The sequence below is a fragment of the Salvelinus fontinalis genome, chromosome 40 (genome assembly GCF_029448725.1).
Source record: "Salvelinus fontinalis isolate EN_2023a chromosome 40, ASM2944872v1, whole genome shotgun sequence".
Taxonomy (NCBI): Eukaryota; Metazoa; Chordata; class Actinopteri; order Salmoniformes; family Salmonidae; genus Salvelinus; species Salvelinus fontinalis.
Genome location: NC_074704.1, coordinates 496153 through 517027, shown reverse-complemented (window position 1 = coordinate 517027; position 20875 = coordinate 496153). Strand labels below are relative to the sequence as shown.

At 44.3% G+C, this 20875-nt stretch overlaps 1 protein-coding gene across 1 annotated transcript in view; it reads right to left on the bottom strand.

Moving 5' to 3' along the window:
• The window catches only part of pkd1a (polycystic kidney disease 1a), a 175601-nt gene extending 155448 nt beyond the window's left edge, over positions 1 to 20153 (bottom strand). The window contains exon 1 of the mRNA XM_055907434.1: positions 19418 to 20153. Coding sequence (XP_055763409.1) covers positions 19418 to 19707 — 290 coding nt within the window. The 5' untranslated portion in view covers positions 19708 to 20153. The remainder of the gene's footprint in view (positions 1 to 19417) is intronic.
• Positions 20154 to 20875: the final 722 nt, after the last annotated feature.

Genomic DNA, 20875 nt, shown 5'->3' with positions numbered 1-20875 from the left:
GTTGGTTAGTACTGAGGTCTGTAGCATCGAAAGGGTTCAATATGTGCCCCCTTCGTCCCCCACACTCTTCCTCCCCTCTCTTGATGTTCTCTAAATGCACTCGCCCTCTCCCCCTTCTCTCTCTCGCTCCCTCCCCCCTCTCCCCCTCTCCCCCTTCTCTCCCCTCCCCCTTTATTTACTGCCTTGTGGAATGCCTGTACTTCCGTGAGTGATGTCATCAGTTGCCGTCGTCACGGTAACAAAACAAACCTCCTGGCATATGGCCGTTGGATTCAGTCTTTCCCAGCTCGTTAAAAAAAATGGAGGAAAGAAAGAGAAATTAAGAAAAAAGTATCACTTCTTTATTTGGACTGAACATTTACACTATCAGGAGATGGAGGGATGAGGATACACTGGAGGAAGGAGAGAGAGAGAGATAGAGAGAGAGAGAGAGAGAGAGAGAGAGAGAGATGAGGATATACTGGAGGAAGGAGAGAGAGAGAGAGGGATGAGGATATACTGGAGGAATGAGAGAAAGAGAGAGAGATGAGGATATACTGGAGGAAGGAGAGAGAGAGAGAGGGATGAGGATACACTGGAGGAAGGAGAGAGAGAGAGAGGGAGAGGGAGGGATGAGGATATACTGGAGGAAGGAGAGAGAGAGGGAGGGATGAGGATATACTGGAGGAAGGAGAGAGAGAGAGAGAGAGATGAGGATACACTGGAGGAAGGAGAGAGAGAGAGAGGGAGGGATGAGGATATACTGGAGGAAGGAGAGAGGGGGGATGAGGATATACTGGAGGAAGGAGAGAGAGATAGAGAGGGATGAGGATACACTGGAGGAATGAGAGAGAGAGAGAGAGAGGGATGCGGATATACTGGAGGAATGAGAGAGAGAGAGAGAGAGGGATGAAGATACACTGGAGGAAGGAGAGAGAGAGAGGGATGAGGATATACTGGAGAAAGGAGCGAGAGAGGGATGAGGATATACTGGAGGAAGGAGAGAGAGAGAGGGATGAGGATATACTGGAGGAAGGAGAGAGAGAGAAAGAGAGGGATGAGGATATACTGGAGGAAGGAGAGAGAGAGAGAGAGGGATGAAGATACACTGGAGGAAGGAGAGAGAGAGAGAGGGATGAGGATACACTGGAGGAAGGAGAGAGAGAGAGAGAGGGATGAGGATACACTGGAGGAAGGAGAGAGAGAGAGAGGGATGAGGATATACTGGAGGAATGAGAGAGAGAGAGAGAGAGAGAGAGAGAGGGATGCGGATATACTGGAGGAATGAGAGAGAGAGAGGGATGAGGATATACTGGAGGAAGGAGAGAGAGAGAGAGGGATGAAGATACACTGGAGGAAGGAGAGAGAGAGAGGGATGAGGATATACTGGAGAAAGGAGCGAGAGAGGGATGAGGATATACTGGAGGAAGGAGAGAGAGAGAGGAATGAGGATATACTGGAGGAAGGAGAGAGAGAGAAAGAGAGGGATGAGGATATACTGGAGGAAGGAGAGAGAGAGAGAGAGAGGGATGAAGATACACTGGAGGAAGGAGAGAGAGAGAGAGAGGGATGAGGATACACTGGAGGAAGGAGAGAGAGAGAGGGGGGGTGAGGATATACTGGAGGAAGGAGAGAGAGAGAGAGCGAGAGAGAGAGAGGGATGAGGATATACTGGAGGAAGGAGAGAGAGAGAGAGGGATGAGGATATACTGGAGAAAGGAGAGAGAGAGGGATGAGGATATACTGGAGGAAGGAGAGAGAGAGAGGGGGATGAGGATATACTGGAGGAAGGAGAGAGAGAGGGATGAGGATATACTGGAGAAAGGAGAGAGAGAGGGATGAGGATACACTGGAGGAAGGAGAGAGAGAGGGATGAGGATATACTGGAGAAAGGAGAGAGAGAGGGATGAGGATATACTGGAGGAAGGAGAGAGAGAGGGATGAGGATATACTGGAGGAAGGAGAGAGAGAGAGAGAGAGGGATGAGGATATACTGGAGGAAGGAGAGAGAGAGAGGGATGAGGATATACTGGAGAAAGGAGAGAGAGAGAGAGAGAGGGATGAGGATATACTGGAGGAAGGAGAGAGAGAGAGGGATGAGGATATACTGGAGGAAGGAGAGAGAGAGAGAGAGAGGGATGAGGATATACTGGAGGAAGGAGAGAGAGAGAGAGGGGGATGAGGATACACTGGAGGAAGGAGAGAGAGAGAGAGGTTAGAGTGAGAGAAAGACTGAAACCAAGATGGAGAGAAAGGGAAAGAGAGAGATAACAAAAGAGGATGAGGAGGAGTGAGGAAGAGGAACATAGGGAGAATGAAGAATAGAGGGAATAGAAGGAGGAAGAGGGATGAGGGAGAGAGAGAGGGGCATGAGGGAGAGAGAAAGAGAGGGATGAGGGAGAGTAGTCCCTATACATGACATCTGTTAGACTTCTGAAGAGACGAGGTGTACTGCCAGATCTAACTACTCTGTAAATACTCTGGTTTATAAGACAACATATCCTGCTGTGTGTGTGTGTGTGTGTGTGTGTGTGTGTGTGTGTGTGTGTGTGTGTGTGTGTGTGTGTGTGTGTGTGTGTGTGTGTGTGTGTGTGTGTGTGTGTGTGTGTGTGTGTGTGTGTGAGTGCGTGCGTGCGTGCGTGCGTGCGTGCGTGCGTGTACAGTTGTACTTCTCCTGGGCTGGTCCGGGGGTGTGATAGTTGCGGTGTGGTTGTCCTGGTAACGACAAAAAGCAAAACAGTACTGTTGCCAGGAAAATGGAGATGTGTGTGTTTACAGCTACTGTGTGTGAGTGTGCGTGTGCGTGTGCGCGTGCGTGTGCGTGTGTGTGTGTGTGTGTGTGTCAACACCAGAATCACCTCCCCTAGAGATGTGGGATATAATGTTTGTAGAAGTGAAGAATAGACCTCATGTCCACATCAAACAGCCTTCAGCACGTCCCACTTTGTCTCTTACTGTGTCTCTCAGTCCAGACATTATGAACCGCTGAGCTCAGATCAGACTTTACACACCTCTCTGTCCAGAATACTCCTATTGATTAAACAGGCAAAACTGATCCTAGATCCGTATCCTACTCTGACAGTTCCATAACAGACTAGTGATATTGACCAGGTCAGCTATAGAGTCCTGTGTCAGTTCCATAACAGACTAGTGATATTGACCAGGTCAGCTATAGAGCCCTGTGGCAGTTCCATAACAGACTAGTGATATTGACCAGGTCAGCTATAGAGTCCTGAGACAGTTCCATAACAGACTAGTGATATTGACCAGGTCAGCTATAGAGTCCTGTGACAGTTCCATAACAGACTAGTGATATTGACCAGGTCAGCTATAGAGTCCTGTGTCAGTTCCATAACAGACTAGTGATATTGACCAGGTCAGCTATAGAGTCCTGTGTCAGTTCCATAACAGACTAGTGATATTGACCAGGTCAGCTATAGAGTCCTGAGACAGTTCCATAACAGACTAGTGATATTGACCAGGTCAGCTATAGAGTCCTGTGACAGTTCCATAACAGACTAGTGATATTGACCAGGTCAGCTATAGAGTCCTGTGTCAGTTCCATAACAGACTAGTGATATTGACCAGGTCAGCTATAGAGTCCTGTGTCAGTTCCATAACAGACTAGTGATATTGACCAGGTCAGCTATAGAGCCCTGTGGCAGTTCCATAACAGACAAGTGATATTGACCAGGTCAGCTATAGAGTCCTGAGACAGTTCCATAACAGACTAGTGATATTGACCAGGTCAGCTATAGAGTCCTGTGACAGTTCCATAACAGACTAGTGATATTGACCAGGTCAGCTATAGAGTCCTGTGTCAGTTCCATAACAGACTAGTGATATTGACCAGGTCAGCTATAGAGTCCTGTGTCAGTTCCATAACAGACTAGTGATATTGACCAGGTCAGCTATAGAGTCCTGAGACAGTTCCATAACAGACTAGTGATATTGACCAGGTCAGCTATAGAGTCCTGTGACAGTTCCATAACAGACTAGTGATATTGACCAGGTCAGCTATAGAGTCCTGTGTCAGTTCCATAACAGACTAGTGATATTGACCAGGTCAGCTATAGAGTCCTGTGTCAGTTCCATAACAGACTAGTGATATTGACCAGGTCAGCTATAGAGTCCTGAGACAGTTCCATAACAGACTAGTGATATTGACCAGGTCAGCTATAGAGTCCTGTGACAGTTCCATAACAGACTAGTGATATTGACCAGGTCAGCTATAGAGTCCTGTGTCAGTTCCATAACAGACTAGTGATATTGACCAGGTCAGCTATAGAGTCCTGTGTCAGTTCCATAACAGACTAGTGATATTGACCAGGTCAGCTATAGAGTCCTGAGACAGTTCCATAACAGACTAGTGATATTGACCAGGTCAGCTATAGAGTCCTGTGACAGTTCCATAACAGACTAGTGATATTGACCAGGTCAGCTATAGAGTCCTGTGACAGTTCCATAACAGACTAGTGATATTGACCAGGTCAGCTATAGAGTCCTGTGTCAGTTCCATAACAGACTAGTGATATTGACCAGGTCAGCTATAGAGTCCTGTGACAGTTCCATAACAGACTAGTGATATTGACCAGGTCAGCTATAGAGTCCTGTGACAGTTCCATAACAGACTAGTGATATTGACCAGGTCAGCTATAGAGTCCTGTCACAGTTCCATAACAGACTAGTGATATTGACCAGGTCAGCTATAGAGTCCTGTGACAGTTCCATAACAGACTAGTGATATTGACCAGGTCAGCTATAGAGTCCTGTGTCAGTTCCATAACAGACTAGTGATATTGACCAGGTCAGCTATAGAGTCCTGTGACAGTTCCATAACAGACCAGTGATATTGACCAGGTCAGCTATAGAGTCCTGTGACAGTTCCATAACAGACTAGTGATATTGACCAGGTCAGCTATAGAGTCCTGTGTCAGTTCCATAACAGACTAGTGATATTGACCAGGTCAGCTATAGAGTCCTGTGTCAGTTCCATAACAGACTAGTGATATTGACCAGGTCAGCTATAGAGCCCTGTGACAGTTCCATAACAGACTAGTGATATTGACCAGGTCAGCTATAGAGTCCTGTGACAGTTCCATAACAGACTAGTGATATTGACCAGGTCAGCTATAGAGTCCTGTGACAGTTCCATAACAGACTAGTGATATTGACCAGGTCAGCTATAGAGTCCTGTGTCAGTTCCATAACAGACTAGTGATATTGACCAGGTCAGCTATAGAGTCCTGTGACAGTTCCATAACAGACCAGTGATATTGACCAGGTCAGCTATAGAGTCCTGTGTCAGTTCCATAACAGACTAGTGATATTGACCAGGTCAGCTATAGAGTCCTGTGTCAGTTCCATAACAGACTAGTGATATTGACCAGGTCAGCTATAGAGCCCTGTGACAGTTCCATAACAGACTAGTGATATTGACCAGGTCAGCTATAGAGCCCTGTGGCAGTTCCATAACAGACTAGTGATATAGAGCCCTCTGACAGTTCCAGTCAGAGAATCCCAACTCATTTCATTGTAATTTTATGCAGAGCCAATGTCTTCATTCAGTTATCCCTGCGAACGGCCCGCCCCTTATGCAGAGCCAATGAAATGGAGACCCGGCCACACGCACTGCAACGTTAACGAACTGGATTAAGTTAATCCTACAGACCTCGGTCTAATGGCCTCTCCTTTTTCTATTAAACTACATACAACATATTATTAGACAGATTACAGGACCGATTTCTGTCATTTCCATAGGCTAAGTTAAGGTCAGGCATATCCAAACAGAAGCCTATGGATTAGCATTACTATGTATAGGCCTATATACACCTTATTCCCCCCAGGCAGTAGGATTAGCATTACTATGTATAGGCCTATATACACCTTATTCCCCCCAGGCAGTAGGATTAGCATTACTCTGTATAGGCCTATATACACATTATTCCTCCCAGGCAGTAGGATTAGCATTACTCTGTATAGGCCTATATACATCTTATTCCCCCCAGGCAGTAGGATTAGCATTACTATGTATAGGCCTATATACACCTTATTCCCCCCAGGCAGTAGGATTAGCATTACTCTGTATAGGCCTATATACACCTTATTCCCCCCAGGCAGTAGGATTAACATTACTATGTATAGGCCTATATACACCTTATTCCCCCAGGCAGTAGGATTAGCATTACTCTGTATAGGCCTATATACACCTTATTCCCCCAGGCAGTAGGATTAGCATTACTCTGTATAGGCCTATATACACCTTATTCCCCCAGGCAGTAGGATTAACATTACTATGTATAGGCCTATATACACCTTATTCCCCCCAGGCAGTAGGATTAGCATTACTCTGTATAGGCCTATATACACCTTATTCCCCCCAGGCAGTAGGATTAGCATTACTATGTATAGGCCTATATACACCTTATTCCCCCAGGCAGTAGGATTAGCATTACTATGTATAGGCCTATATACACCTTATTCCCCCCAGGCAGTAGGATTAGCATTACTATGTATAGGCCTATATACACCTTATTCCCCCAGGCAGTAGGATTAGCATTACTATGTATAGGCCTATATACACCTTATTCCCCCCAGGCAGTAGGATTAGCATTACTCTGTATAGGCCTATATACACCTTATTCCCCCCAGGCAGTAGGATTAGCATTACTCTGTATAGGCCTATATACACCTTATTCCCCCCAGGCAGTAGGATTAGCATTACTCTGTATAGGCCTATATACACCTTATTCCCCCCAGGCAGTAGGATTAGCATTACTCTGTATAGGCCTATATACACCTTATTCCCCCCAGGCAGTAGGATTAGCATTACTCTGTATAGGCCTATATACACCTTATTCCCCCAGGCAGTAGGATTAGCATTACTCTGTATAGGCCTATATACACCTTATTCCCCCAGGCAGTAGGATTAGCATTACTCTGTATAGGCCTATATACACCTTATTCCCCAGGCAGTAGGATTAGCATTACTATGTATAGGCCTATATACACCTTATTCCCCCAGTCAGTAGGATTAACATTACTATGTATAGGCCTATATACACCTTATTCCCCCCCAGGCAGTAGGATTAGCATTACTCTGTATAGGCCTATATACACCTTATTCCCCCAGGCAGTAGGATTAGCATTACTATGTATAGGCCTATATACACCTTATTCCCCCAGGCAGTAGGATTAGCATTACTATGTATAGGCCTATATACACCTTATTACCCCCAGGCAGTAGGATTAGCATTACTATGTAGAGGCCTATATACACCTTATTAAACCAGGCAGTAGGATTAGCATTACTATGTATAGGCCTATATACACCTTATTCCCCAGGCAGTAGGATTAGCATTACTATGTATAGGCCTATATACACCTTATTCCCCCCAGGCAGTAGGATTAGCATAACTCTGTATAGGCCTATATACACCTTATTCCCCCAGGCAGTAGGATTAGCATTACTATGTATAGGCCTATATACACCGTATTCCCCCCAGGCAGTAGGATTAGCATTACTCTGTATAGGCCTATATACACCTTATTCCCCCCAGGCAGTAGGATTAGCATTACTCTGTATAGGCCTATATACACCTTATTCCCCCCAGGCAGTAGGATTAGCATTACTCTGTATAGGCCTATATACACCTTATTCCCCCCAGGCAGTAGGATTAGCATTACTCTGTATAGGCCTATATACACCTTATTCCCCCCAGGCAGTAGGATTAGCATTACTCTGTATAGGCCTATATACACCTTATTCCCCCAGGCAGTAGGATTAGCATTACTCTGTATAGGCCTATATACACCTTATTCCCCCAGGCAGTAGGATTAGCATTACTCTGTATAGGCCTATATACACCTTATTCCCCAGGCAGTAGGATTAGCATTACTATGTATAGGCCTATATACACCTTATTCCCCCAGGCAGTAGGATTAGCATTACTCTGTATAGGCCTATATACACCTTATTCCCCCAGGCAGTAGGATTAGCATTACTCTGTATAGGCCTATATACACCTTATTCCCCCAGGCAGTAGGATTAGCATTACTCTGTATAGGCCTATATACATCTTATTCCCCCAGGCAGTAGGATTAGCATTACTCTGTATAGGCCTATATACACCTTATTCCCCCAGGCAGTAGGATTAGCATTACTATGTATAGGCCTATATACACCTTATTCCCCCCAGGCAGTAGGATTAGCATTACTATGTATAGGCCTATATACACCTTATTCCCCCAGGCAGTAGGATTAGCATTACTCTGTATAGGCCTATATACACCTTATTCCCCCAGGCAGTAAAAGTAGCATTACTATGTATAGGCCTATATACACCTTATTCCCCCCAGGCAGTAGGATTAGCATTACTATGTATGGGCCTATATACACCTTATTCCCCCAGGCAGTAGGATTAGCATTACTATGTATAGGCCTATATACACCCTATTCCCCCAGGCAGTAGGATTAACATTACTATGTATAGGCCTATATACACCTTATTCCCCCAGGCAGTAGGATTAGCATTACTATGTATAGGCCTATATACACCTTATTCCCCCCAGGCAGTAGGATTAGCATTACTATGTATAGGCCTATATACACCTTATTCCCCCCAGGCAGTAGGATTAGCATTACTATGTATAGGCCTATTTACACCTTATTCCCCCCAGGCAGTAGGATTAGCATTACTATGTATAGGCATATATACACCTTATTCCCCCAGGCAGTAGGATTAGCATTACTCTGTATAGGCCTATTTACACCTTATTCCCCCCAGGCAGTAGGATTAGCATTACTATGTATAGGCCTATATACACCTTATTCCCCCAGGCAGTAGGATTAGCATTACTCTGTATAGGCCTATATACACCTTATTCCCCCAGGCAGTAAAAGTAGCATTACTATGTATAGGCCTATATACACCTTATTCCCCCCAGGCAGTAGGATTAGCATTACTATGTATAGGCCTATATACACCTTATTCCCCCAGGCAGTAGGATTAGCATTACTATGTATAGGCCTATATACACCTTATTCCCCCCAGGCAGTAGGATTAGCATTACTATGTATAGGCCTATATACACCTTATTCCCCCAGGCAGTAGGATTAGCATTACTCTGTATAGGCCTATATACACCTTATTCCCCCAGGCAGTAAAAGTAGCATTACTATGTATAGGCCTATATACACCTTATTCCCCCCAGGCAGTAGGATTAGCATTACTATGTATAGGCCTATATACACCTTATTCCCCCAGGCAGTAGGATTAGCATTACTATGTATAGGCCTATATACACCTTATTCCCCCCCAGGCAGTAGGATTAGCATTACTATGTATAGGCCTATATACACCTTATTCCCCCCCAGGCAGTAGGATTAGCATTACTATGTATGGGCCTATATACACCTTATTCCCCCCAGGCAGTAGGATTAGCATTACTCTGTATAGGCCTATATACACCTTATTCCCCCCAGGCAGTAGGATTAGCATTACTATGTATAGGCCTATATACACCTTATTCCCCCCAGGCAGTAGGATTAGCATTACTATGTATAGGCCTATATACACCTTATTCCCCCAGGCAGTAGGATTAGCATTACTATGTATAGGCCTATATACACCTTATTCCCCCCAGGCAGTAGGATTAGCATTACTATGTATAGGCCTATATACACCTTATTCCCCCAGGCAGTAGGATTAGCATTACTATGTATAGGCCTATATACACCTTATTCCCCCCAGGCAGTAGGATTAGCATTACTCTGTATAGGCCTATATACACCTTATTCCCCCCAGGCAGTAGGATTAGCATTACTCTGTATAGGCCTATATACACCTTATTCCCCCCAGGCAGTAGGATTAGCATTACTCTGTATAGGCCTATATACACCTTATTCCCCCCAGGCAGTAGGATTAGCATTACTCTGTATAGGCCTATATACACCTTATTCCCCCAGGCAGTAGGATTAGCATTACTCTGTATAGGCCTATATACACCTTATTCCCCCAGGCAGTAGGATTAGCATTACTCTGTATAGGCCTATATACACCTTATTCCCCCAGGCAGTAGGATTAGCATTACTCTGTATAGGCCTATATACACCTTATTCCCCAGGCAGTAGGATTAGCATTACTATGTATAGGCCTATATACACCTTATTCCCCCAGTCAGTAGGATTAACATTACTATGTATAGGCCTATATACACCTTATTCCCCCCCAGGCAGTAGGATTAGCATTACTCTGTATAGGCCTATATACACCTTATTCCCCCAGGCAGTAGGATTAGCATTACTATGTATAGGCCTATATACACCTTATTCCCCCAGGCAGTAGGATTAGCATTACTATGTATAGGCCTATATACACCTTATTACCCCCAGGCAGTAGGATTAGCATTACTATGTAGAGGCCTATATACACCTTATTCCCCCAGGCAGTAGGATTAGCATTACTATGTATAGGCCTATATACACCTTATTCCCCAGGCAGTAGGATTAGCATTACTATGTATAGGCCTATATACACCTTATTCCCCCCAGGCAGTAGGATTAGCATAACTCTGTATAGGCCTATATACACCTTATTCCCCCAGGCAGTAGGATTAGCATTACTATGTATAGGCCTATATACACCTTATTCCCCCCAGGCAGTAGGATTAGCATTACTCTGTATAGGCCTATATACACCTTATTCCCCCCAGGCAGTAGGATTAGCATTACTCTGTATAGGCCTATATACACCTTATTCCCCCCAGGCAGTAGGATTAGCATTACTCTGTATAGGCCTATATACACCTTATTCCCCCCAGGCAGTAGGATTAGCATTACTCTGTATAGGCCTATATACACCTTATTCCCCCCAGGCAGTAGGATTAGCATTACTCTGTATAGGCCTATATACACCTTATTCCCCCAGGCAGTAGGATTAGCATTACTCTGTATAGGCCTATATACACCTTATTCCCCAGGCAGTAGGATTAGCATTACTATGTATAGGCCTATATACACCTTATTCCCCCAGGCAGTAGGATTAGCATTACTCTGTATAGGCCTATATACACCTTATTCCCCCAGGCAGTAGGATTAGCATTACTCTGTATAGGCCTATATACACCTTATTCCCCCAGGCAGTAGGATTAGCATTACTCTGTATAGGCCTATATACATCTTATTCCCCCAGGCAGTAGGATTAGCATTACTCTGTATAGGCCTATATACACCTTATTCCCCCAGGCAGTAGGATTAGCATTACTATGTATAGGCCTATATACACCTTATTCCCCCCAGGCAGTAGGATTAGCATTACTATGTATAGGCCTATATACACCTTATTCCCCCAGGCAGTAGGATTAGCATTACTCTGTATAGGCCTATATACACCTTATTCCCCCAGGCAGTAAAAGTAGCATTACTATGTATAGGCCTATATACACCTTATTCCCCCCAGGCAGTAGGATTAGCATTACTATGTATGGGCCTATATACACCTTATTCCCCCAGGCAGTAGGATTAGCATTACTATGTATAGGCCTATATACACCCTATTCCCCCAGGCAGTAGGATTAACATTACTATGTATAGGCCTATATACACCTTATTCCCCCAGGCAGTAGGATTAGCATTACTATGTATAGGCCTATATACACCTTATTCCCCCCAGGCAGTAGGATTAGCATTACTATGTATAGGCCTATATACACCTTATTCCCCCCAGGCAGTAGGATTAGCATTACTATGTATAGGCCTATTTACACCTTATTCCCCCCAGGCAGTAGGATTAGCATTACTATGTATAGGCATATATACACCTTATTCCCCCAGGCAGTAGGATTAGCATTACTCTGTATAGGCCTATATACACCTTATTCCCCCAGGCAGTAAAAGTAGCATTACTATGTATAGGCCTATATACACCTTATTCCCCCCAGGCAGTAGGATTAGCATTACTATGTATAGGCCTATATACACCTTATTCCCCCAGGCAGTAGGATTAGCATTACTATGTATAGGCCTATATACACCTTATTCCCCCCAGGCAGTAGGATTAGCATTACTATGTATAGGCCTATATACACCTTATTCCCCCAGGCAGTAGGATTAGCATTACTCTGTATAGGCCTATATACACCTTATTCCCCCAGGCAGTAAAAGTAGCATTACTATGTATAGGCCTATATACACCTTATTCCCCCCAGGCAGTAGGATTAGCATTACTATGTATAGGCCTATATACACCTTATTCCCCCAGGCAGTAGGATTAGCATTACTATGTATAGGCCTATATACACCTTATTCCCCCCCAGGCAGTAGGATTAGCATTACTATGTATAGGCCTATATACACCTTATTCCCCCCCAGGCAGTAGGATTAGCATTACTATGTATGGGCCTATATACACCTTATTCCCCCAGGCAGTAGGATTAGCATTACTATGTATAGGCCTATATACACCTTATTCCCCCAGGCAGTAGGATTAGCATTACTATGTATAGGCCTATATACACCTTATTCCCCCAGGCAGTAGGATTAGCATTACTATGTATAGGCCTATATACACCTTATTCCCCAGGCAGTAGGATTAGCATTACTATGTATAGGCCTATATACACCTTATTCCCCCCAGGCAGTAGGATTAGCATAACTCTGTATAGGCCTATATACACCTTATTCCCCCAGGCAGTAGGATTAGCATTACTATGTATAGGCCTATATACACCTTATTCCCCCCAGGCAGTAGGATTAGCATTACTCTGTATAGGCCTATATACACCTTATTCCCCCCAGGCAGTAGGATTAGCATTACTCTGTATAGGCCTATATACACCTTATTCCCCCCAGGCAGTAGGATTAGCATTACTCTGTATAGGCCTATATACACCTTATTCCCCCCAGGCAGTAGGATTAGCATTACTCTGTATAGGCCTATATACACCTTATTCCCCCCAGGCAGTAGGATTAGCATTACTCTGTATAGGCCTATATACACCTTATTCCCCCAGGCAGTAGGATTAGCATTACTCTGTATAGGCCTATATACACCTTATTCCCCAGGCAGTAGGATTAGCATTACTATGTATAGGCCTATATACACCTTATTCCCCCAGGCAGTAGGATTAGCATTACTCTGTATAGGCCTATATACACCTTATTCCCCCAGGCAGTAGGATTAGCATTACTCTGTATAGGCCTATATACACCTTATTCCCCCAGGCAGTAGGATTAGCATTACTCTGTATAGGCCTATATACATCTTATTCCCCCAGGCAGTAGGATTAGCATTACTCTGTATAGGCCTATATACACCTTATTCCCCCAGGCAGTAGGATTAGCATTACTATGTATAGGCCTATATACACCTTATTCCCCCCAGGCAGTAGGATTAGCATTACTATGTATAGGCCTATATACACCTTATTCCCCCAGGCAGTAGGATTAGCATTACTCTGTATAGGCCTATATACACCTTATTCCCCCAGGCAGTAAAAGTAGCATTACTATGTATAGGCCTATATACACCTTATTCCCCCCAGGCAGTAGGATTAGCATTACTATGTATGGGCCTATATACACCTTATTCCCCCAGGCAGTAGGATTAGCATTACTATGTATAGGCCTATATACACCCTATTCCCCCAGGCAGTAGGATTAACATTACTATGTATAGGCCTATATACACCTTATTCCCCCAGGCAGTAGGATTAGCATTACTATGTATAGGCCTATATACACCTTATTCCCCCCAGGCAGTAGGATTAGCATTACTATGTATAGGCCTATATACACCTTATTCCCCCCAGGCAGTAGGATTAGCATTACTATGTATAGGCCTATTTACACCTTATTCCCCCCAGGCAGTAGGATTAGCATTACTATGTATAGGCATATATACACCTTATTCCCCCAGGCAGTAGGATTAGCATTACTCTGTATAGGCCTATATACACCTTATTCCCCCAGGCAGTAAAAGTAGCATTACTATGTATAGGCCTATATACACCTTATTCCCCCCAGGCAGTAGGATTAGCATTACTATGTATAGGCCTATATACACCTTATTCCCCCAGGCAGTAGGATTAGCATTACTATGTATAGGCCTATATACACCTTATTCCCCCCAGGCAGTAGGATTAGCATTACTATGTATAGGCCTATATACACCTTATTCCCCCAGGCAGTAGGATTAGCATTACTCTGTATAGGCCTATATACACCTTATTCCCCCAGGCAGTAAAAGTAGCATTACTATGTATAGGCCTATATACACCTTATTCCCCCCAGGCAGTAGGATTAGCATTACTATGTATAGGCCTATATACACCTTATTCCCCCAGGCAGTAGGATTAGCATTACTATGTATAGGCCTATATACACCTTATTCCCCCCCAGGCAGTAGGATTAGCATTACTATGTATAGGCCTATATACACCTTATTCCCCCCCAGGCAGTAGGATTAGCATTACTATGTATGGGCCTATATACACCTTATTCCCCCAGGCAGTAGGATTAGCATTACTATGTATAGGCCTATATACACCTTATTCCCCCAGGCAGTAGGATTAGCATTACTATGTATAGGCCTATATACACCTTATTCCCCCAGGCAGTAGGATTAGCATTACTATGTATAGGCCTATATACACCTTATTCCCCCAGGCAGTAGGATTAGCATTACTCTGTATAGGCCTATATACATCTTATTCCCCCAGGCAGTAGGATTAGCATTACTATGTATAGGCCTATATACACCTTATTCCCCCAGGCAGTAGGATTAGCATTACTATGTATAGGCCTATATACACCTTATTCCCCCCAGGCAGTAGGATTAGCATTACTATGTATAGGCCTATATACACCTTATTCCCCCAGGCAGTAGGATTAGCATTACTATGTATAGGCCTATATACACCTTATTCCCCCCAGGCAGTAGGATTAGCATTACTATGTATAGGCCTATATACATCTTATTCCCCCAGGCAGTAGGATTAGCATTACTCTGTATAGGCCTATATACATCTTATTCCCCCAGGCAGTAGCCAGATCTGACCTAAATAAATGCCATGCTGCAGTTCACTTCTAAAACCTGAACAGTTCGTTTAAAACACAAGAAGTTTTGTATTCCAGAATAACCCAGAGCCTTGAGAAGAGATTTATCCTAAAAGTGAACGGAGAAAAAGTTCAAACATAAAGGATTTGTGGGAAAAATAAACTGATAACATACGATGCTCCTTCAGTCAGGCAGCGAGAGGACAGAATGTTCCAGCCTGAAGTTTAGATCCTGCCCCACGCCAGCCTTCAGAGCTGACCCGCCTTGTAGGCTGCTACCCACCGGTCAAACTCCAAACAAACAACATGCGACGGCCGCTGTCTTGGATGGTGAACTTCTAGGCCTTAAGGCACTAACGCTTCCAACACAGCGACAGCAGCTTGACGCGTACGTTGGATAAATCCAGCACCACAGCGACAGCAGCTTGACGCGTACGTTGGATAAATCCAGCACCACAGCGACAGCAGCTTGACGCGTACGTTGGATAAATCCATTACCACAGCGACAGCAGCTTGACCCGTACGTTGGATAAATCCAGCACCACAGCGACAGCAGCTTGACCCGTACGTTGGATAAATCCAGCACCACAGCGACAGCAGCTTGACCCGTACGTTGGATAAATCCAGCACCACAGCGACAGCAGCTTGACCCGTACGTTGGATAAATCCAGCACCACAGCGAACGCACTGCAACTGCCTCTGCAGCGCTGCAAGGCAAACACAGGGTTTCACTGGAAATGAATGTCATTCTGGTGGACCAGAACGCAACGACGCTGTCGCTGTGTTGGAAGCGTAGCACCTCTCAAAACGGGCAGCCAGAGAAGGGAGGACGCAGAGTCCAACTTTTTGCCTTGGAACTATTTTTGTTTTGGTCATTTGTCGTGGGGACAACTTACAACGTTGCTCAACGGAGTTCTATGTGACTGTGACGCACTTTGGTCTGGTGCAGCTACTTCCAGTTGAGGGTCACTGTGGGTGGAGTATCAGGCTGCCCACCATGTGATGAGGAAACACTTTGGTCTGGTGCAGCTACTTCCAGTTGAGGGTCACTATGGGTGGAGTATCAGGCTGCCCACCATGTGATGAGGAAACACTTTGGTCTGGTGCAGCTACTTCCAGTTGAGGGTCACTATGGGTGGAGTATCAGGCTGCCCACCATGTGATGAGGAAACACTTTGGTCTGGTGCAGCTACTTCCAGTTGAGGGTCACTATGGGTGGAGTATCAGGCTGCCCACCATGTGATGAGGAAACACTTTGGTCTGGTGCAGCTACTTCCAGTTGAGGGTCACTATGGGTGGAGTATCAGGCTGCCCACCATGTGATGAGGAAACACTTTGGTCTGGTGCAGCTACTTCCAGTTGAGGGTCACTATGGGTGGAGTATCAGGCTGCCCACCATGTGATGAGGAAACACTTTGGTCTGATGCAGCTACTTCCAGTTGAGGGTCACTATGGGTGGAGTATCAGGCTGCCCACCATGTGATGAGGAAACACTTTGGTCTGGTGCAGCTACTTCCAGTTGAGGGTCACTATGGGTGGAGTATCAGGCTGCCCACCATGTGATGAGGAAACACTAAGTATGTAAAACAAGTTCTCAACGTTGTTATTTGTCTCCATATCCATTAAACACCTGACCATTTCTCCTAAGAATAAATACATTCACAATTCATAGGAAGAAACACGTATTGGACAACTACTACTACTATTACCTGTTACTATTACTACTACTACTATTACTACTAGTGTTACTACTGTTACTACTACTATTGGCACTACTATTACTACTACTCCTACTACTAATACTACCTGTTATTGTTACTACTACTATTACTATTACTACTACTGTTACTACTACCACATGTTGCTGTTACTACTACTACATGTTACTGTTACTACTATTGGTACTACTACAATTACTACTACTATTGTTACTACTACTATTGCTACTAGTACTGTTACTACTACCACATGTTGCTGTTACTACTACTACATGTTACTGTTACTACTATTGGTACTACTACAATTACTACTACTATTGTTACTACTACTATTGCTACTAGTACTGTTACTACTATTGTTACTACTACTATTACTACTAATATTGCTAAAACTACTACTATTGTTACTACTACCATTGCTACCGTTACTACTACTACTACTACTACTACTACTACTACTACTGTTACTACTACTGTTACTACTACTACTACTACTACTACTACTGTTACTACTACTATTGCTAAAACTACTACTACTACTACTACTACTGTTACTACTACTGTTACTACTACTACTACTACTACTACTGTTACTACTACTATTGCTAAAACTACTACTATTACTACCACTACTACTATTACTACTACTACTACTACTACTACTACTACTACTACTACTACTACTACTACTACTACTACTGTTACTACTACTATTGCTAAAACTACTACTATTGTTACTACTACCATTGCTACTGTTACTACTACTACTACTGTTACTACTACTATTGTTACTACTACCATTGCTACTGTTACTACTACTACTACTGTTACTACTACTATTGTTACTACTACTACTACTACTGTTACTACTACTATTACTACTACTACCTGTTACTGTTACTACTACTACTACTACTGTTGCTATTACTACTACTACTACTGTTACTACTACTACTGTTACTACTACTACTGTTACTACTACTGTTACCACTACTACTATTGCTACTACTACTACTGTTACTACTACTACTACTATTACTACTATTGCTACTACTATTACTACTACTATTGCTACTACTACTACTGTTACTACTACTACTACTGTTACTACTATTGCTACTACTACTACTACTACTACTACCATTACTATTACTGCTACTACTACTTCTACTACTACTGTTACTACTACTACTACTACTGTTACTACTATTGCTACTACTACTACTACTACTACTGTTACTACTACTACTACTATTACTACTATTGCTACTACTACTACTACTACTATTGCTAATACTACTGTTACTACTACTGTTACCACTACTACTATTACTACCACTATTGCTACTACTACTACTGTTACTACTACTACTACTATTACTACTATTGCTACTACTAATGTTACTACTACTGTTACCACTACTACTATTACTACCACTATTGCTACTACTACTACTGTTACTACTACTACTACTATTACTACTATTGCTACTACTACTACTGTTACTACTACTACTACTACTACCACTACTACTATTACTACTATTGCTACTACTACTACTACTACTATTGCTACTACTATTACTACTATTGCTTCTACTACTACTACTACTACTATTGCTACTACTAATGTTACTACTACTATTGCTACTACTACTACTACTAGTATTGCTAGTCCAACCCCCCCCCCCCCCCCAATTATAATGTCCTCTCTCTCATTACAAAGTTGCTATTAAGTTGCTACTGCAACATTGTAACTCACTGCAAATTGGCATCAAAGGCCACAAAGCACAACAAAAGTATTGAATCAAAACAGTTCGATCACACATGGTACGCAGCATCATCTGGATATTGTGCAACAAAAATGCAACATTCCCCTTCTGCTACCATGTCTGTCACAGCGACAGCGTCGTTGCGTTTCGGTGCACCAGAATGACATTCATTTCCAATGGAACGCTGCGTTTGCCTTGCAGCATTGCGTTCAGAGGCAGTTGGGGTGCAGTCGTTGGATTTATCGAACTTATGTGTCAAACTGTATGCTGTAAGAGGACTTGACATAAATGGTAGCAGAAGGTGAATGTTGAACATTTGTTGCACACATATCCAGATAATGCTGCATACCAATTTGAGCAAAGGCACTGTATGTGTGATCGAGGCGTCAGGCAGTCTACAAATACAGTTTGAGGCAGACGTTCGGAAAATCGAATTGATGTACCACACAGAACGCATTGGAACTGCCTCTGCTACGCAATGCTGCAAGGCAAACGCAGCATTCAATTGGAAATGAATGTACTTCTGGTGTACCCAAAATGCAATAACCCTGTCGATGTGATCGAGGCGTAACTCTTTCCATGACAGCATGCCTGGCAGCCTGCCAGTCTATTCTGGAGTATCATATCTGTAGTGAAACGGTGTGATATCTTCCTCAACACCAGCCAATGGCACACAAACAAACGACCTATACAAACAACTGAATAAGAGTGTTCAGAATTAAAATGTTACGTCACGGGAGATGCCAACTCCCCATCCCTCCTCCACCGGAGGGAAAGTGCCAAGGGGCACACTCGGGGTTACGTCAATTACCGAGCGGTGCGGTGGCATACCTCACACGCCGCTTCCCATCTGGAGTGTCACATGCTAACGTTACAACCACTAGGCTACTTACAGAACGTTAGTTCCCGGTGGGAGGTCCCCCGCCGCTGGTCCCCGATCCAGACCGATGTTGGTACAATTAACCACGCACGATTCCCGGGACCCCGGTGAAATAACACACGTACAGTTACCGGGACACGGGCTCCCGCAACTCCTACCGCTGCCGCCGTCCCCGTGCGCTGGGCTCCAGCCCCATGCCTCCAGGCAAAAGAGAGTGAAGAGCAGACTGGAAAATAATCCAAACTTGGGGAAAGAGGCGCCATGTTTCCGCTTGGATAAAATCTGTCCATTTCTAAAAGGCATAGCTCACTCACATCGCATCGCCTCTGATGTTGGAAGGGTCCTCGCACTGGGGGGGGGGGAACTTGTTTCGTCGCTTTTTAACGGATTTCTTCATGTGAAAACATGCTAAGAGCGCAACTAACTTTTTTAAAACCGTTTTTTAACCTTCCCCAGGTTTTCGTAGACGTTTCGCCGTTCTCTGTGGTTATAACGGAACTAGCAGCGCTCTTTTTTTTTCAGGAGAAAAAAAGTTCCTTCAACTTCCTTTCTCCCGCCTTGTTTTGTCTGCCGTCACCCGCTGCAGTTCTACTAGTAAACAGATTCCTTCCTGGGCTCCTTGGGAGAAAGATTCTACTTTTTTCTCATGCAATAATGTATTATTATTACACAAGTAATCCGTTTAAGGATTTGGTTATACAATGATGTGTTTTGTACTTGCATATCAACATATCAGCCTTAATCGCACCAGAGATATTTTAGCGTACTCAAAATAACAAAACATTATCATATTTATTTTATTGAAACAGTCCCCACCACACACACACACATCCTCCCCTCTCCCCACCTCCAGTCCCTAGATGGGAGGATCTAATTGTCCCCCCACACACATCCTCCCCTCTCCCCACCTCCAGTCCGTTCCCTAGATGGGAGGATATAATTGTCCCCCCCCCCACACACACATCCTCCCCTCTCCCCACCTCCAGTCCCTAGATGAAAGGATCTAATTGTCCCCCCACACACACATCCTCCCCTCTCCCCACCTCCAGTCCGTTCCCTAGATGAGAGGTTCTAATTGTCCCCCCCCCCACACACACATCCTCCCCTCTCCCCACCTCCAGTCCGTTCCCTAGATGAGAGGATCTAATTGTCCCCCCCACACACACACACATCCTCCCCTCTCCCCACCTCCAGTCCGTTCCCTAGATGGGAGGATCTAATTGTCCCCCCCACACACACACACATACTCCCCTCTCCCCACCTCCAGTCCGTTCCCTAGATGGGAGGATCTAATTGTCCCCCCCCCCCCCCCACCACACACACATCCTCCCCTCTCCCCACCTCCAGTCCCTAGATGAGAGGATCTAATTGTCCCCCCACACACACATCCTCCCCTCTCCCCACCTCCAGTCCGTTCCCTAGATGGGAGGATCTAATTGTCCCCCCCCACACACACATCCTCCCCTCTCCC